Here is a 25,012-nt window from a genome sequence, read left to right as displayed (position 1 = left end):
ACATTCTCTTCTGAACCCACTCTGATCTGCCTTCATACCCCACAATGAGCCAGAGGGAGAGCACAAAGGGCTCTCACTAATGTTACCCATGACATTGTGTCAATAAGTCTGGTGGACATTTTTCAGTCCTCCTCATATATGATCTTTCAGTAGCTTTTCATAATGTTGACCATTCCTTTTGAAGCAGTCTTTTCCTTAATTTCTGGTTGTGGTTACCGTCCTACTTCACTTGGTGTTCTTTCTACTATTCTTTGCCACACAAATGAAGTTAATTTGGATTGTGTTGGTGCCTCTATTTATACATCCTCTTTTGGCTTCAGTGATCTGCAACCATGCTGTTAGCTATGTAGTGCTGGAACTCAAAACAAACTTGAAATATTTTTCCTTTCTTTAGTTCTTAGATACTGTGATAAAGAGCATGCCTTCACATAAGACTGATTAAACCATATCTCTTATATGGAGAGTTGGTACTGTTATTAGGGCTGTATGTCTCACACAACTTGTACAAGCAGTAAATCTAGATATGCTAGCAGTCATGTCTTCGAATTACTTCGTTACCAACAAGTTTATCTTGAACTTCTGGATCATGCCGTAAGTTATTGTTTTATGGTTATTGTTTTTTTTTAGTATGTCCTCTCCCCTGCCTATTTAAACAAGTGTTAAAAATAACATGTGCAGTGATTATACCTAATAATACATATATCTGTTCTTTTTTAACATGCCTGATTAAAATATAATGAATGTAAAGGTGTAATTCATTGTTTCATGAAGAAACTTCATTTGTAAATTTGTAAACATGAAATAACAAAGGAGCCATTCTAGATTGTAATAAATAAGCCTTCACAGAGGAAAACCAGATCCGTCCATAAATAAGAGAGATTAAGTAAATCCTTTATTTTGTTTTTCATCTGCTAGTCAGTTGTGTCCAAAATGATCTTCTAGTTAATTACTATATATGTAAATATGTGGAAATTACGAAGCTGGGATTTTTCCCTCCCTCAAATGAAGAAAACTTCTCACCAGTCGAAATAATACTGAGTTCTTTTATGTGGAATGGTTGTTATAATTCAGTGTTTTGTGATAAAAACTTAAAAAAAAAAAGCCTAGACCGAAGTATGTGCATTGGGTTTTGCCCAGATACCTATAATACACCTGAGTTTCCCAAACTGTATGCAGAAATACATATGATATCTTCTATATGGTACCATTAAAATGATCACAGATTTTTCTGTGTGAACTTTTATAAAAGTTGAAGTAAAGCTCGCATATTATGAAACCTTCAGACAGTACCCAAGTAATATAAGTTCCTAAATATGTTGTCTAGTACAAATTAATGTGATATAATTGCATGTATCAACCTAATGTAGTCATTGCTATAAAAGGCATGTAGTATAATAGTTCCCCAAAATTTGGCTTACTTTAAATAAAACATATAGAATACAGTGCCAAGTATTTGGTCTTCCAGTATTTCCTGACATATATGAAAGCCACACTGTTTTTATCATTGAACCTCCCTTAGGAGATTGGATAATAAGAAAGCAGTTGTGGGGTGATGGACATTGCGGAGGGTATGGTGCTGTGGTGAGTGCTGTGAATTGTGTAAAACTGATGATTCACAGACCTGTACCCCAAAACAAACAATACATTGTATGTTAATTTAAAAAAAGAAAGCAGTTGTGGACCAAATCACATTGCATGTTTATCATCAAACATAGTTCTTGTCAGAATCTTGTAGTTGCTTTGTTACAGCTAATGTCTCCTTTTTCTCTAGTTGCTTTTAAGATTTTCTTTTGATCTTTTGCTTTTACTAGTTTCACTATGCTCTGCCTACATATGGTTTTCTTAATGTTTTTCCCTGTGGGTGTTCCTAGGGGCTCTTAAGTCTCTACCTTGATGTCTTTCTTTGGTTTTGGAAAATTCTGGGAATTCTTTCTTTCTTTTTTTTTTTTTTTTGCTTCCCTATTTTTTCTGAGACTCCTGTTACATGAATAATAGACCATTTTCCTATGTTTCTTATGTCTCTTATGCTCTCTTCCTGTCTGTGCTTCTTTGTGGATATTTGCTCTGACTAATCTCCGATTTCACCAATTCTTGTTTTGGCTATGGCTCATTCATTGTTAAATACATCTTCATTTTGGTTATTTTGTTGTCCAGTTCTAAACTTTTCATTCTATACACTTCATCAGATTTTTTGCTGGGTTTTTCATTTTATTGTCTACCTTAAAAAAATGTAAGCATCTATTTTAACTACCTCTTGTCAGTTAACTCCAGCATCTGCACCTTCTGCTTTTTGTTGGTTTTTGTTTTCATTTTTGTTTTTTGGTGTATGGTCTTGTATGGCATGCTTCATAATTTTTGATGGAATGCTAGCCATTTAAAAATATGAAATATTTTAGAGATAATTGAAGCTGTGGATGATAAGGTCTTTTTTTTCCTTCAGAGAAGAGTAACTTACTATCCACAGGTGATCACCTCAATCTAGTTAGAGATTCAGCTGATTTTAGGCCAGGTTTTGGTCTTTGTAAAGGCTGGTCAGTGTTGTTCACCCTTACTCTTTAGGCATAGTCTTTCAGAGATTGCAGCAGAAAGCCTGCCTTTTTGCCAGTGGCACTCTACCTTGGTGGGCCCCGGACTCCAATTTTTATATCCCAGCATCATTAGACTGTAGACTGTTTTAGTTAAGCTCTTCAGCCTCTCAAGCCACTGCTGAAGTTAGGGAGTCTCAGGCAACAAGCTTCTTCAGATGCCCCACCAGCAACTTCTACTTATATCTCATTGGCCAGAATTATATCATATGACTGTCCCTGGTCACTATCACCTGGCTTCAGAGGAGACTAGGGAATGTTTTGCTGAGCTCAAAACTGCCCTCTCCAAAAAACGAAAACCACCCCCAGAAAAATGAAACTAAACTTTTGTGTGAATGTATTAAGGAATTCTAAATATTTTTTCCTAAAATGTTAATAGATTTGGGCTTCTAACACTAAGAAGTAGCTTTAAATAATTTTTTAAAGTTTTTTTTTCTTTGCTAAAAACCAGGACACATTGGTAGTAGAAATTTTAAAAATGTAGGTGAGCAAAAAATTCTGAAATCCTACCAACCGAAGGTAACTTCTATCAATATTTTAGTAGATGACCTTATAGTAAATTTATATAGTAATATATGTAGTACATTTTATTTTTACAAATTAACATTCTGTTATACAACCTGATTTGTATCTTACTACTTTTACTAAGTATCATGTATATATTCCCATGTTTAAAGTATACGGTGAGGTAGTGTTATACAGTTTAGAAATTATAATTTCCTTGATTTAGTTCGTAGTGCTTTTTAATTTTAGTGTCCCACCCTAATAATAAATGTCTTGTGTCCTGTCTCCACTCTTTTCTTGACCCAGTTAAATACACAGTCACGTTATTGTTGACTAATATCAAAGGAAAGGTCTTTTTAACAGCCAATAGGAATAATGAACATAGTAGGTAGGCTGTGACTCAGTGATAATGATTCCTGGTAGAATCCCATTAAGTAGATACCTTTTTTTTTTTTTTTTTAATTTCTAGACTTTGCTTGATACAGTGCTATGATAGTTGTGAATGAAATTATTATACTTCTACTCTGTTTTAACAGTTTCTGTTGTTTTAGAAATAGAGTAGATCCTAGACATTTCCTGAGAGACAGTTGGGAATGCCTGTTAGCATTAAAATTCCTACCATACCAATACTATACCATACCAGTTTCTACCATAAAATGCATACATGTTAAAATAGTAAAACTGCTTTGAGAGTCAAATGTTGATGCAGTTGGCTAGGCTCATTCACTAGGCAAGTGACATATATGCTGGCCTGACAGCATAGATGATTCAAAAATCTAGTTGAGAAATATTAAAAATTACTACATATCATGGACCTCTTCTGGGTCACTCTTAAATAGTAGAGGTAGTGAGTATTTTTTTTTTTTTTAAGATTTTAGTTATTTATTTGACAGAGATCACAAGTAGCCAGAGAGGCAGGCAGAGGGAGAGGGGGAAGCAGGCTCCCAGCTGAGCAGAGAGCCGATGCGGGGCTCCATCCCAGGACTCTGAGACCATGACCTGAGCTGAAGGCAGAGGTTTAACCCACTGAGCCACCCTGGTGCCCCAGGGGTAGTGAGTTTTAAAGCAGGATTAATGAAAGACCTATTTCATAAATTTTATAAATAGATATAAATGCCTGGATTTTTAGTGGAAAATTTGCTTAATTTAGTTCCAGTTCCACCTAATTGCCAGTTTTGCTCCTACTGTTGCCTTTGTTTCTTTAGAGCTTAGCTTTCTTATGCAGACTTTTGCATTGAGATCCATCAGTCAGTGTTTATTGCTCATCACTTAGTATCCATCTAACCCTGAGCTTTGTAGTTAGTGGACCTCAGATTCACTCTCATGGAGCAAAACCCCATAAAATAGTGAGGCTGATTCAAGGTAGATGCCTGTGAAAGAATGTCTAAAAGGGATTGTTCCAAAGAGGAACAGTAACTTGATAATGAACTTTCTTACCTCTGATGAAATTACTTACGTCATCAGCCCCTAGACATCACAGCCCTGAAATCTCTGCTGTGGCAATTTGTCTTGTTAGCTGGGTGGAGGTAATCCAGGACTGATCTTAACCACTTTGGAATTGCTCATAACCAGTTTAGAATTGCTCATTGCCAGTGGCTGGGTGGAAACACCAAGCTCTATATTATATTGTTCCTAAACCTTTGTTTCATGAGTTTATAGTTTACTTTAAATTTACACTATTGAGGGGCACCTGGGTGGCTCAGTGGGTTAAAGCCCTGCTGCCTTCAGCTCAGGTCCAGGGTCCTGGGATCAAGCGAGCCCTGCATTGGGCTCTCTGCTCAGCGGGGAGCCTGCTTCCCTGACTCTCTCTGCCTGCCTCTTTGCCTACTTGTGATCTCTGTCAAATAAATAAATAAAATCTTAAAAAAAAATTTATGCTGTTGAATTTTTAAAAAATCCATTTATTAATAGTTATTGAAGAAAGCACTTATTTTCAGTATCCCATTTTTTCAGTAATGCTTTTGGTTATATATTGTTATCTTTATTTATTGTCTCCTGAACTAGACTGTGAACTTCTTATAAGGAGTGATTGTGTCTTATATATCTGTTGATTCCTAGCCAGTCCTACAGTGCCTGCTAAAATATTATAGATATTCCATAAATCTTTAATTTTCAGAAAACTGTTGACAAATTAAATCTTACTAGCTTTAACCCAGTTTTATTGTTTTAGAATTGTATTTCTCCTGACCTTTAATGATACTGCCTCTGTTCTTATTGATGGTTTATCTTTTCTGGAAAAAACATTGTACATTTTATAATATGCTAAATCTTCCTGAAACATAAGTACTGTCTTTTTTTTTTAATCCATGGTAATTGAAATTCATAAATACTCTTTGAACTGGGCTTTAAATTCTTTGATTGGAGTACCATGTCTGATATAAGCATTTGACTTCTAGATCTACATTGTTGGTTATTAGTCATTTAACAGGTACTTTATGTGGGCAAAGCCATGTGCTAGGGATCACTAAAATTTAATTAGTGAGCAACTAGAAATTATTGGTACCATTGGAAAAAGCACTTACCTTTAATATTTGGTCAGTAAAATAGACCGTTTTTTTTCTCATTTTAGGGTAAAGTTCACCTTGAATTAAAACTGAATGAACTGATAACAGAGAATGGAACTGTGTGCCAGCAGCTTGTTGTACAGTAAGCATATTTCTTTTACCAAAATCAGTTGGAAATAATTCTCCATCATGTATTCTTTGAATCTTAAGACAACACCTTGTTTTATATACTTCAGAAACTTTTTTTGAGAAATGAAATTTTGCTGTGTCATTCCTTTATTAAGTTGATTTCCAGTTTGTCTTCTCATATCTACTCAGGTTGTGATAGGTCATTAATTCGTTCAACTTCATGTATTGAATGTGGGTTAAATGATAGAGATAGGCAGTAAGCTGTTACAGAATCCTGGGTAAGCATAGCTTATGCCCTGGCAGAATGGAGTTGGAAAGCCTTCCTGGTTGTGGGCCTCTAGAGATACTGAAATTTTAATCCCAGAGCTGAACATTGGGAACCCTGAGACTGAAACTAAATGGCTACCTTGAGATGTACCAGTACCGATTCTTACCTACTTTAAAATACCTCTTTTGCCCTCAAGTCATTTTTTGTGTCTCAGACTTTAATCTTCTAACTTCTCTGGAAGTACAGATTTCCAAGCCAAATCCTCTGCTTTTCTCTTCCATCCAGACTTTTCTTGTGTTATCAGCAAACTACTGGATGTCCCTGACTTCTGAACGCTTTTTCTTTGTCTTAACTGATGATCTAAATATCCCCTGAGTTACTGTTTCCTCTACTGCCTTCTCAGTTAGAGGCGTGCCCACTTACCTTAGGGTGGGGTAAGTGTTCCTCTCCTATTGCTGCTCCAGTCTCTAATTTCTTATCCTTATTATGAACACCCCAGCTCCTTTGAGGCATTTTCCCTCTCTCTCTCTCCTCCTCTCCTTCTTTCTTCCCCTTTCTTAACTTATTTATATTTATTATATATCTAATACTACTTTTTTTAGAACTCTGTTTAAAAAGGTTGCATATATGCAACGTGATCCTTATTAATGTATTAGTGTATTTCCTAAGAATAAGGATATTCTTTTAAATAACTCTAGTACAGTTCTCAAATTCAGGAACCTTAACATCTTTACACTAAAAGTATAATGTATAATTTTTATATTCTAATACTTTAATCTACAGTTATTATATTTACTTTTCTCAACTGTCAGGCTCCCTGACAAGCAGAGAGCCCAATGCGGGGCTCCATCCCAGGACCCTGAGACCATGACCTGAGCTGAAGGCAGAGGCTTTAACCCACTGAGCCACCCAGGTGCCCCGAAAGGATCCAGTCTAAGATTGTATTACATTTAGTTTATATGTCTCTTTAATCTTAACTAGTAATAATTTTTAGCTTTTCTTTATGTTTCATGTTATTGAGATTTTTGAAGAATATGGCCAGTTTTGTGGGTTTTTTTTAATGTTTCTCTGTTTGGGTTTACTTACTAAAAACAGCTCAAGATTTGTTTGTAGTATTTTTCCCCCAAACCGAGAGCATATAGTGAAAGTGTTTGAATTAGTCCCTTCCACCACTCCCTCCTTGCTCACTTTGGTTATATGATAACATTTGAAATAGTTGGTTTGTTTGGTCTGTTTGCAGTCAGTTTAATGGGGTTTAAACCTCAGACAAGGTCTCTGAAAGGTTGGGGAGGGGAGTAGCCCCAGGCCACACTGCCTGGAAAGGAGGGAACAGAAACCAAACAGGAGCCTTCTCAATCCACGATCTGCATCAGTATGTCTTCTGCTCCCTTACCAGCTTTTTTAAAAAATTGGTTCCTCCCTCCCATCCTTGTTACTTACTTTTATTTTTTTAATATGTAGAATATTAGCATGACTTCAGAAGTCAAAACTCTACTAGAAGACATTAATCAGAGATATGTATAGTCCTCTCTCCCTACACTCAGCACCAGGAAACCATGACCTGATTTTAGCCCTATAGTTTTGCCTTTTCCAAAATGTAATATGAACAGATTCATTTAATATGTAGGCTTTTGCAGATGGCTTCTTTCACTTACAGTAATGCTTTTGAGATTCATCTGCATTGCTGCACGTATCCATAGTTACCTTTTTTAAGGCATTACTTCTTGTCATAACTTGGTATAGACACTGTTATATGACAAAACAATGCGTAGAAGCCCAAATTCATACAGGAAGTAATAGAATCTGGATTTGAACTCTGACAGTTTGATTTTTTTTTAACTTTTTCTTCTGAGATAATCATAGGAATTGCAAAATAGGGAGGGGTCCTGTGTACTTTTCACTCAGTATACCTCAGTGGTTACATCTTATATAACTATAATAAAATATAAAAACCAGGAAATTGACATTGTGCAGTGTGCAACATATTGTATGTCTTTTATCATATTTGTAGATTGTGGTAACTGCCACAATTAAGATACAGAACTGTTCTGTCACCATAAAGATCTCCCTTATGCTGTGGTACTATTATATTCACACCCACTCCTTCCCCCAATACCATCTGTAACCTTTGGCAACCTCTGATCTGTTTCCAGATCTATAATTTTGTCATTTCAAGAACATTATGTAAATGGAGTCTTATCATATATGACCTTTTGAGATAGGCTTTTTTCAATCAGATCCATCCAGTCGTGTGTGATTTCTTACAGATAGAATATAGTCGGGTGTCACTTTTTAAAATCCACTCTGCCAATCTCTTTTATTTAGTGAATTTATAGCATTTACTTTTAATGTAATTACAGACGTGTTAAGCTTAAATCTGGCATTTTTTGGTCTGTTTTCTGTTCTGTACTTTTTTTTTTTTTTAAGATTTTATTTATTTGACAGACAGAGATTACAAGTAGGCAGAGAGGGGAGGGGATGCAGACTCCCAGCTGAGCAGAGAGCCCGATGTGGGGCTCGATCCCAAGACCCTGGGATCATGACCTGAGCAGAAGGCAGAGGCTTTAACCCATTGGGCCACCCAGGCGCCCCTGTTCTCTACTTTTTTCCCGTTTTCTTTTTCCTCTGGGTTCCCTGAATATATTTTTAGAATTCCATTGAGATTTTTCTGTACTGTTTTTCTATCTGTAGTATATCTCTTTGTATAGTTTTTCTAGGTATGATTTCTTGGTGTTTTAGGTATTGCATTGTACATGTGTAACTATTATAGTCTATTGGTATTGCCATTTTACTGGTTAGAATAAAGTGTAGAAACCTTACCTTCTTTTAAATCCCTTTACCCTCTACCTTTTGTAATACAATTGTCTTACATATTTTCCCTTTGTACATTGAGATCCACATCAGTGTTAAAATTTTTGCTTCAGCAATCTAACACAATTTTAAAAAATCAGAAAAGAAGGGAAAACTAATAAGTTCATTGTATTTACCCATATTTTTCTCTTTCCATATTCTTTTTTTGCTTCCTGTTATTTTCGGATTCCTTCTTTTATCACTGTCTTTATGTTTAAAGAATCTCCTTTTACCAGTAGTTCTTTTAGGGTAGGTCTATAAGTGACATACATACTCTTTTAATTTTCCTTTTTCAAGTTTTCCTTTTCCAAGACATTTTAGAATATCTTGATTTCTTTATTCCTGAAGGATATTTTCAGTGGATACAGAATTCTTTATTGACAGCTCCTTTTTTTTCAGCACATGAAAAATAGGTTACTTCCTTCTGGTCTTTATGGTTTTTTAATTCACTGTAGTTTTCCTATGCAGGTAATATGCTTTTTCTCCCTGGCTGCTTTCAAGAGTTTGTCTTTGTCTTTGGTCTTCTATGTGTTTCTGTTGGACTGTAAGGTATTTTGGCATAGATTTCTTTGGGTTTATCATGTTTGATGTTTGATCAGCTTCTTGAATCTGTATGTTTGTCTTTTGCCAAATTTGGGGTATTTTTGGCCATTATTTCTTCTGATATTTTATCGGCTCTGCCATCTTTATCCTCTCCTCTTGAGATTTAAATGGCATTAATGTTAGATCTTCTATTATAGTCCCACAGGTCCCTGAGGCTCTGTTCTTTTTTTTTTTTTTCTTCTCCAGTCTGTTTTCTCTTTTCATGTTGGGTAATTCTGTTGTTCTGTCTTTTAGGCTCACTGATATTTCCTCTTCCCCTCCATTCTACTGTTGAGCCCATCTATCAAGTTTGTTATTTTGGTTTTAAATGTCAGAATTTCCATTTAGTTCTTCTTCATATCTTTTATATCTTTGATGACTGTCTTTTTTTTCTGATACTTTTTTTTTTTTCATTTATTTCAGATGTGTTTGTAAATGCTCATTGAATCATTTAAAGTTGAAGATTAGTATTTTGGTATGATGAGTGGTTTTCAGTTTTACTCTGGGCATTTTGGGTATTATGTTATGAGACTCTGGATCTTATTTAAGTGTTCTGTTTTAGCCAAACTCCTTGATACTCTCCTAATAAATGGAGAGGAATGCCTATTCATTACTGTTAGGTGCAGATAGAAATCCAGGTTCCTAGGGCGCCTGGGTGGTTCAGTGGGTTCAAGCCTCTGCCTTCAGCTCGGGTCGTGATCTCAGGGTCCTGGGATCGAGCCCCACATCGGGTTCTCTGCTCATCAGGGAGCCTGCCTTCCCACCATTCTCTCTCCCTGACTACTTGTGATTTCTGTCTGTCAAATAAATAAAATCTTAAAAAAAAAAATCCAGGTTCCTGACTCAGCTTCCACTGATACCCCTGGGGGAGGACTGAGAAGTGTTCCTTATTATTGCTGAATGGGAGTGGTAGTTTAGGCTCCCCTTAGTCCTTTCATGTGGCCACTCTGCCTGGGGTGAGGAGGAGGGCCTCATTACTGCTCCATTGTGGCCTCCACTGACATGATGGTTGAGAGGATTTAGTAGTTACCCCGTAGGTGGTGAAGGTCTTGTCTTCCTATTAAGCCTTCTCTGACATCACCCCGGCATGAAGGGAGAGGAGTGCATCATTGCTACCAGGTGAGGATGAAAATCCAGATTCCTCAGGTGGTCTCTGCTGACACCACTGGGGGAAAGGGCCCATTAGCGCTTGTTAAAGATACAAGTCTAGGCTCTCTCCTCAGCATTTGGTCCTTGTTGATGGGGGTTTGGGTGGAGCCACAGTGTTTCTAATGGTGTTTGATTAGAGTAAGTGGTTTTTTATTGTTTAAAAATGGTTTCTCTCTTGATAAGCTGCCCAGTTCCTAGTCCTTTGGCTAGAGAGAGCTGGCTTTTTCTTAGGGCATTTTTTTGTCCATCCCCACTGGTGGTCTTCCAGGTTGGTGGCTTCTTGCAAGCAGTCTAAGATAATATAAAGTACAAAAAGAAGCCCAGGGAATTCACCCCCATGTCTTCCCTTGGGTTCCAAGATCTCTAATTGGTTTGCTTCTCTTCATTCCTCAGAGTTTTCTTATGTTTGTTACATATTTAATGCACAAGATTTTTAGCTATGCCTAATGGGAGGACTAGAAAGGCATGCATCTATTCCATCTCAACTTGGACCTGGAAACCAGTTTTTTTCTTCACAAGTAGTACTCCATTTGTTTACCTATTCACCAGTTGATGGATATGTGAATTGTTTCCAGTTTGAGGCTGTTATAAATAAAGCTGCTATAAATGTTCACAAGTAGGTCTTTTTATGGGCGTATGGTGGTCTGTATTCTTTCCTTCCTTCCTTTTCCACTTAAAGCTCCACGATCCATACTTACTGGTCTGTAGTAGCAGAGCTCCAGTAGCAATTTTGTGGAATTTATTTTTGATTTCTCAACTTTTAGAAGTATTTTGAAGTCCATGGTATTCTCTGTTCTTTAGTAGTGCTGCAGGTGTAGTTGTTTTTTTTTAAAGATTTTATTTATTTATTTGACAGAGATCACAAGTAGGCAGAGAGGCAGGCAGAGAGACAGAGGGAAGCCGGCTCCCCGTTGAGCAGAGAGCCCGATGCGGGGCTCGATCCTAGGACCCTGAGATCATGACCTGAGCCGTAGGCAGAGGCTTAACCCACTGAGCCACCCAGGCGCCCCTGCAGGTGTAGTTTTATGTGTTGTTTTCTTTGTGTCGTTTGCTAAACTTATAGTTGGGGGGTAATGTGTGGGAAGGTTCATATCCCAGCAGTTACTACTATCTTCCAGACCTAGAAGCTCCCCACTGCAGCATTTCTTAAATTTCAGTAAGACTTCTGTCCCATCGATCTTTACCACATTCTTACCTGCTTTTATTTTTCACTTCCCTCTAGGTTGTTTTCCATTATCTATCACTATAATTATTTTTTTTCTTACAGGTTCCCTAACTTCCTTGTTCTTTTCTTTATCTGTCTTATTTATCTGGAACAATCCTAGTATGAAGGAACTCAGTCTCTTCCTTTGCATTCAGTCTATAACCAATTATTGATGTAGAATATCACACAGACTGATTTTAAATTTATGATCACAGACCTGGCATGGGTACCTAAAACTTCCCTGGAATTTTACTGTGCTTCTCTAGTAACACCTATGAGATCCTCCATCACTTTAGACTATAAATTGGTCACATTTTCCTGATTCTAAATCTGCAAACCAGTATGGGCATCCATCTTTTTGTCCTTATGTTATAGTAGAGGAGATGCCCTCTTTCTTACTGAGAGTGAATTCTTCTATCTGAGTTCTGGATTCCTTCTGTTTCCCCCACCCAAGGACTTTTCTCCTTCAGTTATTCCTTCTTCTGTTTCATCAACTTCACCTTCTCTTTTCGATTGTTCTCATCAACATGTAAGACATGTGCTAGGATCTCCTATCTTAAAAGGCATGCCTCCCCGGACCTCATCTCCACCTGACTCTCCCAGCTACCATCCCCATTTCTCTGTTCTCCTTTGAAGGCAGATTTCTCAAAGTAAAATTGTCTGATAGATACAGAGTTGTTTGTGTGTGTGTGGGGGCTAGCTCTTTTCACACAGAAGGCGTAGAAGCAATGTCAGCCCAGTAGCAGTGAACATAGCATCCCTACCTTGGTTTTTATTTTTATTTTTTTTAAGATTTTATTTATTTATTTGACAGAGAGAGAGTTTGCATGTAGGCAGAGAGGCAGACAGAGAGAGAGAAGGAAGCAGGCTCCTCGTTGAGCAGAGATCCTGATGCGGTACTTGATCTCAGGACCCTGAGATCATACCTGAGCCGACGGCAGAGGCTTTAACCCACTGAGCCACCCAGGCACCCTTTACCTGGGTTTTTAAATATCATTTTCCAGGCAGTAAGTCCAGTGGATCTTTTTGTGATGATGAAAATATTTTATAACTTAACTGTCCAGTATGGTAGCCACTATTCATATGTGGCTATTGAAAACTTAAACTGCATTTTTTGGGCAACTGAAGAATGGAATTTTTAATTTTGTCTGTTTTAATTAATATAAATTTAAATAGCCACATATTGGCAAATGGCTACAATATTAGAGCTATTCCAGTAAAAAGAACCTGAATTTTTTTAAGCATTGGCTGATTCAGGACTTGAACATGGAAAAATACAAGATGAGCTCAGAGCATCTGTACAGTCAGAAAGTAAGAAAGTGCTAATAATAATAATGATGATGATAATAATGGCATGTAGAAAAGACATTGAAGCCAGCTTGAAAGACCTCCAAGTAACTAAACTGGGACAATTTGAGCATTATAATAAATAATGAAAATTACAGAAGAAATCCATGAGGCAGTGCTATAGAATAAAATATCCATGAGCCAATGCTGATATATAAATAAATAAACACATTGGAGAGAAAGGATTACTTTTTCTTTAGTAGAATTATAATTAATGAATGTAGGACAGATCATGGAAATAAAAGTCAACATTGGCATACTACAGTATATTGCATCTTTGGATGCTAAATAAGTGGGCATAAATATGAAGACAAACAGCATATTTGCAGAGTCTCAAAGAATCTCCCCATAGATGTCTGATAGATATCAACTTACCTGTGTGACCCAAGTTAATATCTCTGTTAATGAGACATCCAGCCTCCTAGTATGATGCATTGAGAAGGACACCAATATGCATAACTTCAGTCTCATCATGAGGAAACATCAAATTCAAATGAAGGAGTATTCTACAAAAGAAATGTCTAGTACTGACAAGATCATGGGACAAAGAAGAAAAACTAAGGAAGTGTTTTAGGATGAAAGAGACTAGGAGGACATGACAGCTGAATGCAGTGTGAGATCCTTTATTGCATCCTGGACCAGAGAAAAGGACATTGGCAAAATTTGAGTAAAGTCCAGAAGATTCATATTATCATTAACATTGTATCAGTGTTGTTTTCCTGTTTCTGTAGTTTTACTCTGGTTAAACAAAATGTTAATTTTGCAAGTTTTTGAAAGTCAGAAATTATTACAAAATAAGAAGTTAAAAAAATTGTCTATACCTGTGCGTTTAACTCAGATCTTTTTCTGAACCCTGCACTCATACATCCACCTGTCTTTTTTGGCAGTTCTGCTTTGATGTCTCACAACATTGCAAATTTAACACATCTGAAACTGAAGCATTGACTGTCATATCTGTACAGCTTCTCCCCGTAGCCTTAGCAGTTGGAACCACCATGGACCTAATTACCCAAGCCAGAAATCTGAGAATCATTTAAAATCTTATCTCCTCTCTGCCCCCACACATTGGATCCCTTTCTTAATGATTATATGAAATATTTCTTGGATTTTCTAATTTTTAATATCTAATGACATCTCTTCAAACCAGCAACCATTTGTTACCTTGATTATTTCAATAGTCTTAGCTGGCCTTCTACTCTGCAGTCCTTTCTCTCCATAGCAACCTAGAGCAGTCTTTTAAAACTTAAATTAGGTCATGTCATTCCCCTGCTGAAACACTTAGTGATTCCTATTGCATTTAGAATAAGACAAGCCCTTTAACTTGGCCCATAAGGTCACCCATGTTCTGGTGCTGCCTGTCTCAGATTTCATCTTGTGGTATGCTTCCTCTTGTTCATATGTTCACCGGCCTTCTCTCAATTCCTCAAATGTGACATACTCTTCCTGTTCAGAGATCCAGATCTGCTGTGCTTTTTGCCTGGCATGGGTATTCTTCTTCTAGCTTGTTCCTTCTCATCCTTGAAGTTTTAGCTTAAATATCACTTGTTTTAAAAAAGGGCACCCTATTCTATTTTCTTCATAGCACCTTGCCACTATTTGTAATTACTATTTTTTTCATTGCTTGTCATCTGTTGTTTCAAGTAGACTCTAAGCTCGATGAGAGTAGGAACATACTTGTCTTATTTACCTCATCACCCCCAGAGCCTGGCACTAATAGGTGCTAAATAATTCTTTGAAACAACTAAATGAAGAAGCTAACATTTGTCTTCTTAAAGTATGAATAGAAAGTAGCTTGCCTAGAAGATAAAATAAAAAGAGATTTTTTTCCAGAAAGAAAATACAATACAGGCAAAAGTATGGAAGAAGAAACATGGTGAAAGAGGGAGAGAGAATAATTAAAAACAGTCTGATGTTGCTGAGCATATGAAGCTCAAAGATGGGTGAGATACTAGTGAGATAGACTGAAGCCAGATCTTGGAGTCTCTTATGTACCAAATGAACTTACAAAGCTTACAAGAGCACATGGAACTCTTGAAAGATTTTAGACAGTAGAGTAATATGGACAAATTTGCATTTTAGATCAGATTTGTGACAGCAGTTAAGTGTAGAAACTGGGAGGTGAATTTGAAGAGTGTTAGGGTGATCCAAGTAAGAGATGATGGATTCTGACCCAAAGAGTTGTTACAGAAATGAGAGGATAAGTGAAGAAATATTTAAAGAGTAGAATCACTAAAACTTACTGAGTAGATATAGAAAGTGAAGAAGAAGTAGTAATGAATCTAAGTGTGGCTCCTAGATTTCCAGACTGTGTTGCTGGGTGGGTGGTGGTGTTTACAACAAAGAGAAAATTCTAGAGGAGGAGCTTCTTTAATAAGAGATGGTAGTGAGTTGAGTTTTAGCTGCTCTTGAACATCTGGGTAGAGATTTCCATCAGGCATTTGGACATAAAAATCTTAAACTGTGTGGTGAGAACTCAAATAGAAATACAAAGTTGATGGTAGTTATAGCCATAAGAATAGATGTGATAAAAACAGCCTTAGAGGGAGGTTATATAGTGCAAAGAGACCAGCTGACTGAGAACAGATCCAGCAGTACAAGTAGAATAGCGGGAGAGGAAAACATGAGGGAGACAAGAGATATGACGAAAATTAGTAGAGTGTAGGCCAAGGAAGCGAAGAAAGAAGATGTCTTTAAGGAAGGAGGGAGTGGTCGGAAGAATTGAATGCAACCAAGAAAGCTAGTGGGAAGAGCCCTGAAAATAAGGATAGCATTTGACACTTAGGAGGAGTTTAACAAAGAGAGTTTAATGAGGAGCGTTTCCATAGAATGATGAACATAGAAAAAGTAGATTTCAGTATGGTAAGGAGTGAAAGGGAGGTGAAAACATTTGGAAAGACATGGGGTGCCTGGGTAGCTCAGTGGGTTAAGCCTCTGCCTTTGGCTCAGGTCATATTCTCAGGGTCCTGGGATCAAGCCCAGCATTGGGCTCTCTGCTCAGCAGGGAGCCCGCTTCCCCCTCTCTCTCTCTGCCTGCCTCTCTGCCTACTTGTGATCTCTGTCAAATAAACAAATAAAATCTTTTAAAAAATTTTGGAAAGAGAAACAGAAAAATTAAATAGGTACTGGGTGGCATGAAGTCCAGGCAGCGCTTTTTATATTAGAGAAACAGACTGAGAGAAAAAAACTGGTGGGGAGGGGTGGGTGAAGAGAGAAAAAAACAAATTGATTATATGGTTGTTTGTTGCTGGTATATAGAAATTTTTTTTAAAAATTGTTTGTATTCTTCAACCTTGTTACATTCACTGATTTGTTCTGCTAGTTTGTTTATAGATTCCATTTTCTGTAGGTGATTTTGTCATCTGAATAGACAGTTTTACTTCTTTCTTTTTAGTCTGGATACCTCTTATTTCTGTTTCTTGCCTGATCGCACAGGCTAGAACCTCTAGTACTATGTTCAATAGAAGGTGTGAGAACAAACGTCTTTGTCTTATTCCTTATTTTAGGGGGAAAGCATTCAGTTTTTTTACCATTAAGTGTGATGTTAGCTGTTGTTTATCAGGTTGAGAAAGTTCCCTTCTGTTCCTGGTTTGCTGAGAATGTTTGTATCAAGAATGTGTATTCACATTATCTTACCCCTTTTCTGTTTTCATCTGTTAATATGGTGAATTTTGTTGATTGAATTTTGAAGTTAAACCAACCTCCACTTGGTCATGTAATTTTATCATTGTTATATGTTGTTGGCTTTGATTTGCTGAAATTTTATTAAGGTTTTTATGTATCTGTGTTTATGGAGGATGTTGGTCTGTAGTTTTCTTGTAGTGTCTCTGTCTGGTTTTGGAATTGGGAATAATGGCTTCATTGAATGAATTGGGAAGTATTCTGATTCCCGCTCCCCCCCACCCCCCGGTTTTCTGGGGTTGTGTATAATTAATATAACTTGTTTTTTACATGAATAGTATAAGAATTCACCAGCAAAGTCTTCTGGGCCTGAAGTGTTTTTGTCTTTTGGTGGGAAGGTCTTTAACCAGGAATTTAGTTTTTTAAGTAGATACGTAACTATTTAGATTTTTTAAAAAATGATTTTTGGTAATTTGTATCTTTTAAGAAATTTGACCATTTAATCTGAATTGTCCAGGTATTTGGTATAAAGTTCTTCAAGTTACTCCTTTTTATTCTTTTAATATCTGTAGACTTTGTAGTGGTGTCATATCACTCATTCCTAATGTTGGTAATGTGTGTCTGTACTCTATTTTTCCTATTCAGTCTAGCTAAAGTTTATCAATTTTAATGACCTTCTTAAAGAAATAGCTTTTGATTTCATTGATTCCTATTCTATTTTTGTTTACTTTAGGTTTAATTTGCTTTTCTAAGTTTCTTGTGAAACTAGGCTAAAGACAGTGACTGAAAAACCTTTCTTCTTTCTTAATACAGGTTTTTACTGCTATCCATTTTCTTCTGAGTCCTGCTTTAACTGCATCCTTCCAATTTTGATTTGCTGGGTTTTCATTTTAATGTAATTCAAAATATTTTATAGCTTTTCTTCTCTTCTGTTCTTCAACCCATGGAATGAGTATATATATGTAGTTATTTTGCTTCCAAGTATTTGAGAATTTTCCTAATATCTTCTTGCTGTTGATTTCTAATTTAATTCTGTTGTCCGCATATTTTCTATGGTCTTTGCCGAGACTTGTTTTTTGGCCACAAAGTGTTATTTAATCTTGGTACATGTTCTGTGTGCATTTGAAGTGTGTTTGTTCTCTTCTTTAGGTAGAGAAAGTATTTTTTTAAAAGCTTTTTTTTAATTAATTAATTAATTTATTTATTTAAGAGAGAGAGAGAGAGAGAGTGAGCACATCAGCAGGGGCAGAAGGAGAAGGAGAAGCAGATTCCCCATAGAGCAAGGAGCCCGATATGGGGCTCTATCCCAGGACCCAGCGGTCATGACCTGAGCCAAAGGTAGACACTTAACCAACTGAACCGCCCAGGTGTCCCTAGATAGAGTATTTTGAATAAATGTTAATTATATCAGGTTGGTTGACAGTCTTATTTAACTTTCATTCTTGCTTTATCAGTTATTGAGAGGAGTGTTGTTATCTCTATTTGTGAATTTGTCTGTTTCTTCTTGAGTTCTATGAGGTTTTGCTTCATTTGTTTTGTAGCTCTAATGTTTTGAGCTTAACATTTAGGATTGTTATAACTTCTTAATAAATTGAATTCTCCAGTATTATAAAATGATCCTCTTTGTCCCTGGAAATATTCTTTGTTGTGAAATCTACTTTGTTTGATATTAATATAGCCTCTCTGACTGGCAGGCTCGCTTGCTTGCTTTTTTTTTCTTTCTTCCTTTTGACTATTCTGTTTCTTTCTTTCCTTCCTTCTTTCATGTTTCTAATTTAAATTTAATATTACAAGATTTTTAGTCTAACTTTGATTTTATACTGTATCTCTTTCCTCTTATATTAGAAATCTTGATCCTTGACAACATTAACATAATTATTATCATTATCTTGTAAAATATAGCATACAGATTTGAAATAATAATGCCAGTATTACCACTGGCATGGTGGTTACTGAATGAAGTTTAAAAGGTCTTACTGTATTTGTTCTAAGGATGCAAAGTCAAATAGTATGCTCTTGTCTCTCAAAGTAATTCTTTTATTGGTTTCTCAGAACTCTTTTTTATTTTTAAGGATTGCTTAAGTTTAATTTTACTTTTGAAATATACAAGTTTCTTATGTTTCCACAGTCAGAACTCAGTTGAAGTATGTTTGGAGAGGTATCACATTCATTCCCAGCCATCTACCCTCCATATCAGAGTAATTAGAGAATAGAGATTTACCTTACTCTTTTTCACAATTACATAGAATTCCACCATTTAGATTTACTATGAGTTATTCAACCAGACCTTATGGATGAGCATTTGGGTTGTTATCCATAGAATCAGCTTTCTTTTGATTGGTATTAGTATGTATTTTTCCATTCTTTTAACCAGAACCTCTGCTTTTTAATTGGTGTGTTTAGCCATTTACATACATGTTTATTGCTCTGTCTTTATGTTTATCGTTTCTTCTGCCATATCAAATCTTTTGTTAATCCCATTCGATGTGTTTTTTCATGTCTTATGTGTTTTTCATCTCCAGAAGTTCCAAATTTAATGTTTTCTGTATCTCTATAGAAATACACAATTTGTGAACATGAATACACGAACATATGAGTATAGATTTTAAAATCTGTTATTTTTAATTCTTGCATAATTAACACAGTGTTATATTGGTTTCAGGTATACAATACAGTGATTCATCAATTCTGTACATTGTTCATTGCCTATCATGATAAGTGTACTCTTAATCCCCTTTACCTGTTTCACCCATCCCCCCGCCCACCTCCCCTCTGGTAACCATCAGTTTGTTGTCTAGTTAAGAGTCTGTTTTTTTTTTATTCTTTGTTTTTGTTTCTTAAATTCCTAATGTGAGTGAAATCATATGGTATTTGTCTTTCACTGACTTCTTCCTTAGCATAATATCCTCTAAATGGATCCATCCATGTTGTTGCAAATGGCAAGATTTCATACTTTCTTATGGATTAGTAATATTCTGTATGTACATACTACCTCTTTGTCCATCCATCTATTAATGGACACATGGGTTGCTTCCATAATTTGGTTATTGTAAATAATACTGCAGTAAACAGGGGTGCCTGGGTGGCTTAGTTGTTAAGTGTCTGCCTTTGGCTCAGGTGATGATCCCAGGGTTCTGGGATCGAGCCCTGCAATGAGCTCCTTGCTCAGCAGAAAGCCTGCTTCTCCTTCTCCCACTCCCCCTGCTTGTGTTCCCTCTCTTTCTGTGTCTCTATCTCTGTCAAATAAATAAAATCTTTTTTAAAAAACTGCAGTAAACATAAGGAGTGCATATATCTTTTCAAATTAGTGTTTTCATATTCTTTGGGTAAATGTCTAGTAGTAGAATTACTGAATCACATGGTAATTCTATTTTTGTATTTTTGAGGAAGCTCCATCCTATTTTTCCCGGTGGCTACACCAGTTTGCATTCTCACTAACAGTACAGGAGGGTTCCTTTTTCTCCACATCCTTGTTAGTGCTTCTTGTTTTTTATACTAGCCATTCTGACTAATGTGAGGTGGTATCTCAGTGTGGTTTTCATTTGTATTTCCTTGATGAGTAATTTTAAGCATCTTCTCATGTGTCTGTTGGCCGTCTGCATGTCTTCTTTGGAGAAATGTCTGTGCATGTCTTCTGACCATTTTTAAGTTCGATTACTTGTTCTTTGGGTGTTGAGTTGTATAAATTCTTTATGTATTTTGGATCCTAACCCTTTATTGGACATATCATTTGCAAATATCTTCTCCTGTGCAGTAGGTTGTCTTTTAGGTTTGTTGGTTCCTTCCTTCGCTGTGCTTTTTATTTTGATACAGTCCTAATATTTTACTTTTTGCTTTTGTTTCCCTTACCTGAGGAGACTTATCTAGAAAAATGTTGCTGCAGCCAGTGTCAGAGAAATTACTGCCTATGCTCTCTTCTAGAATTTTTATGGCCTCAGGTGTCACATTTAGATTCTTAATCCATTTTGAGATTTTTTTTTTATGGTATAAGAAAAAGTGGTCCAGTTTCATTCTTTGGCATGTAGCTATCCAGTTTTCTCAACATCATTTGTTGAGGAGACTGTCTTATTCCCATTTCACATCCTTGCTTCCTTTGTCAAAGATTAATCATATAATCATGGGTTTATTTCTGGGCTCTCTGTTCTGTTCCATTGATCTGTATGACGTTTTTTGTGCCAGTACCCTACTGTTTTGATTACTATGGATACGTAGTGTATCTTGAAATCTGGGATTGCAATTTCAGTACTTTGTTTTCAAGATAGATTTGACTAGGGGCCCCTCGGTGGTTCAGTGGGTTAAGCCTCTGCCGTTGGCTCAGATCATTATCTCAGGGTCCTGGGATCGAGCCCCACATAGGGCTGTCAGCTCAGCAGGATGCCTGCTTGCCCCCTCTCTCTTTCTGCCTGCCTCCCTGCCTACTTGTGATCTTTCTCTCTGTCAAATAAATAAAATATATTTTTTTTAAAGTGTAATGTGTAAGCCTGATGATTCACAGACCTGTACCCCTGGGGCAAATAATGCATTATATGTGGATTTTTTAAAAAAAGATTGTTTTGGCTATTCAGAGTCTTTTGTGGTTCCATACAAATTTTAGGATTGTATATTCTAGTTCTGTGAACAAGGCTGCTGTTGTTTTGAAAGGGATTGCATTAAATGTGTACATTGCTTTGGGTAGTATGGATTTTAGCAATATTTGTTCTCCCAATTCATGAGCATGAAATATCTTTCCATGTGTTTCTGTCATCTTCACTTTCTTTCATCAGTGTATTATACTTAACAGAGTACAGATCTTCCACCGCTTTGGCTATGTTTATTACTAGGTATTTTATTATTTTTGGCACAATTATAAATGGGATTTTTTTCTTAATTTCTCTTTATTCTATTTAATTCATGTATAGAAATGCAATGAATTTATGTATATTGATTTTGTATTGTGAAACCTTACTGAAATCATTTAGGAGTTCTAGTTTTTTGGTGGAGTTTTTAGGGTTTTCTCTATACAGTAGTGTGTCATCTGCAAATAATGAGTTTTACTTCTTCCTTACCATTTGGATGTCTTTTATTTCTTTTTGTTTCCTGATTGCTGTGGCTAGGACTTCCAGTACTGTGTTGAATAAAAGTGATGAGACTGGACATTTTTGTTTTATTTCTGATCTTACAGGGAAAACTCTTGTTTTTTTCCCATTAAGGATGTTGTTAGCTGTGGGTTTTTCATAGAAGGCATTTATTATGTTGAGGTATGTTCCCTCTAAACTTATTTTAATGAGGGTTTTTATCATGAATGGATGTCCTCCTTTGTCCAGTGCTTTTTCTGTATCTGTTGAAATGACCATGTGGTTTTCATCCTTTCTCTTGTTGATGTGATATATCGAATAGATTGATTTGTGAATATTGAACCACCCTTGCATTCTTGGAATAAATCCCACTTGATCACAATGAATGATTTTTTAAAATATATTACTGGATTTGATTTGCTAATTTTTTGTTGAGTATTTCTGCATCCACTTTCATCAGAAATTTTAACTTGTAGTTCCCTTTTTTTGTAGTGTCTCTATCTGGTGTTGGTATCAGGGTAGAATGAATTTAGAAGCCTTCCTGTCTTTTGTATTTTTTGGAATAGTTTAAAAAGGATAGATATTAACTCATCTTTAAATGTTTGATAGAATTCACAAGTGACACCGTCTGGTCCTGGACTTTTATTTGTTGGGAAGGTTTTGATTACTGATTCAATTTCATTGCTGGTAATTATCTGTTCACATTTTCCATTTTTTCCTGATTCAGTTTTGGAAACTTGTATATTTCTAGGAATTTGTCTGTTCTTGGTTGTCCAGCACACAATTTTTCATACTGTTCTCTTACAATCTTTTTTATTTCTGTGGTGTCGGTTGTTATTTCTCTTCTTTCGCTTCTGATTTTGTTTTTGAGGCCTCTCTTGCTCTGTTTCCCCCTCTCCCCCTCTGGGGAGTCTAGCTAAAGGTTTATCAATTTTGTTGATATTTTCAAAGAACCAGCTCCTGGTTTCATTGATATGTTTTATTTTTTAAGTTTCTATTTCATTTATTTCTCCTCTCATCTTTATTTCCTTCCTCTTACTGGTTTCTTGAGTTTTGGTGTGCTGCTTTTTCTAGCTCATTTATGTGTAAGATTAGGTTGTTTGTTTATTTGAGATTTTTATTTTTTCTTGAGATATCATTATGATTCATATTTTTTTGATTCTTTGTGTTCCTGGTTATTTTCTGTTTGATTCTAGGCATTACGAAGTTTCTGGATATTTTTATATTTTTATCAGTATACTTGAGGACCCAGTTAATTAACTTGGAAACAGTTTCATTCTTTTGTGGTTTGCTTTTAAACTTTGATGGATGGAATAAGAACAGCTTTTAGTCTAGGGACTTAATGTTTTCTCCATCCTGAGGCAGCATCTGTAAATTACCAGGTTTCATAATATGGCTGGTAGGATCTTGTGCTAGCCATTTGTGGGCTTCAAGAATTGTTCCCTCTGCCTTTTTTTTTTTTTTTAAGATTTTATTTATTTATTTGAGAGGGAGAGAAGCAAGAGAGCATAAGTGGGGGGAGAGGGAGAAGCAGACTCCCCACTGAGCAGGAAGCCCAATGCAGGGCTTGATCCCAGGACCTCAGGATCACAAGCCAAGCTGAAGGCCTTCTGCTCTTTTCAGATGATTCTTTCTCTAGCCTCAGTTTCCTTACATACACATGCTTATCAACACTCTGCTAATGACTCCAGAGGGATTCTTGTAGCTCTCTGGACGTTTCTTTTTGTGCAGCTCTTCTTTTCTCTGGTACTCTGCCTTTGGAACTCTAGTTCCCAACTAACAATTCTCCCTCTAGCAGTATAGTGGGACAATTAGGGGCTTACTTCATTTCTTCTGCCCTTAGAGATCAGTGTATTGCACTGCCAGTTTTTGTTCTTTTTTTTTTCCCCAGTTATTTTAGGCAGGGAAGTAATTCTGTTCCCTCTTATTCCATCTTAGCTGTACATAGACATTAACACTTGTCTTCTAGTGTAAAAACAAACCTCAAGGAAGAGATTCAGGTCATTCTGTATTTTAAACAAGTTTGGACTAAATTTATTTTCCTTTGCAATTTCTAGAAAATGTATTAATATCAAATGTCATAGTTAAACAAAATGTAAGATGATTTGGTATACTAAGCTCATTTTCAACATTTCTTTTCTGCTCATCCATGGTTTATGGTATGAATTTGCTTGATTCACTGATTAGAAGAATAGTTTAATCTAGGTAATTAGAAAAATATTTCATGACATGCAGTAAATAACATAATTCGTATTTAATAATCTTAAGTTTGTCAGAAAGCAATTTTTTTAAAGATTTTATTTATTTGACAGACAGAGAGAGAGAGAGAGATCACAAGTAGGCAGAGAGGCAGGCAGAGAGGGGAGGGGGGAGAGCAGAGAGCCCGATGTGGGGCTCTATCCCAGGACCTTGAGATCATGACCTGAGCCGAAGGCAAAGACTTTAACCCACTGAGCCATCCAGCCCCCCCTTTTTTTTAACTTTTTTTTTAAAAAGATTATTTATTTATTTATTTGACAGAGAGAGAGAGAGATCACAAGTAGGCAGAGAGAGAGAGAGAGAGAGGGAAGCAGGCTCCCGGCTGAGTAGAAAGCCCAATGTAGGACTTGATCCCAGGACCTGAGATCATGACCTAAGCTGAAGGCAGTGGCTCAACCCACTGAGCCACCCAGGCACCCCCCCTTTTTTTTTTAAATTTTGTTTATTTATTTGACACAGAGAGAGATCACAAGTAGGCAGAGAGGCAGGCAGAGACAGAAAGGGGGGGAAGGGAAGCAGGCTCCCCGCTGAGCAGAGAGCCTGATGCGGGGCTCGATCCCAGGACTCTGGGATCATGACCTGAACTGAAGGCAGAGGCTTTAACCCACTGAGCCACCCAGGCGCCCCTGTCAGAAAACAATTTTAAAACTGTCTTACATTTAAAAATTAAGACCACTTCTGATGATTTCTATAGATTGATACTTCTGGCTTATGGGCATCATTGTTTTGCTTTGTGGAATATTCTTATAGAAATCTTTGTATAATGAAGTGCATTTTTCTCAGGTTTTTTAATAACTCGTAAAATCATAGTGGCTTTCTATAAGATTTCTTAATTAGTATATACATGAGATAAATTTGGTATTACAAGGAGAGTAATACAATAAATCAGGTGCAATAGGGAATGTAGAAAGACACTGGACTTCAGAAATAGTTAAGAAAGTAGAAGTTGGGTCTTGGCC

The 25,012-nt window shown here is 36.5% G+C and overlaps 1 protein-coding gene across 6 annotated transcripts in view; it reads left to right on the top strand.

The window, feature by feature from the left end:
* RASA2 (RAS p21 protein activator 2) overlaps positions 1 to 25,012 on the top strand; it is a 126,175-nt gene that overhangs the window by 48,737 nt on the left and 52,426 nt on the right. For all 6 annotated transcript variants that reach the window (XM_046002271.1, XM_046002268.1, XM_046002269.1 and 3 more), the window contains exon 5: positions 5,659 to 5,735. In XM_046002271.1, coding sequence (XP_045858227.1) covers positions 5,659 to 5,735 — 77 coding nt within the window. The remainder of the gene's footprint in view (positions 1 to 5,658; positions 5,736 to 25,012) is intronic.

The sequence above is a fragment of the Meles meles genome, chromosome 4 (genome assembly GCF_922984935.1).
Source record: "Meles meles chromosome 4, mMelMel3.1 paternal haplotype, whole genome shotgun sequence".
Lineage (NCBI taxonomy): Eukaryota > Metazoa > Chordata > Mammalia > Carnivora > Mustelidae > Meles > Meles meles.
Note: the sequence above shows the minus strand (reverse complement) of the source record. Positions and strands in the feature narration are given on the sequence as shown.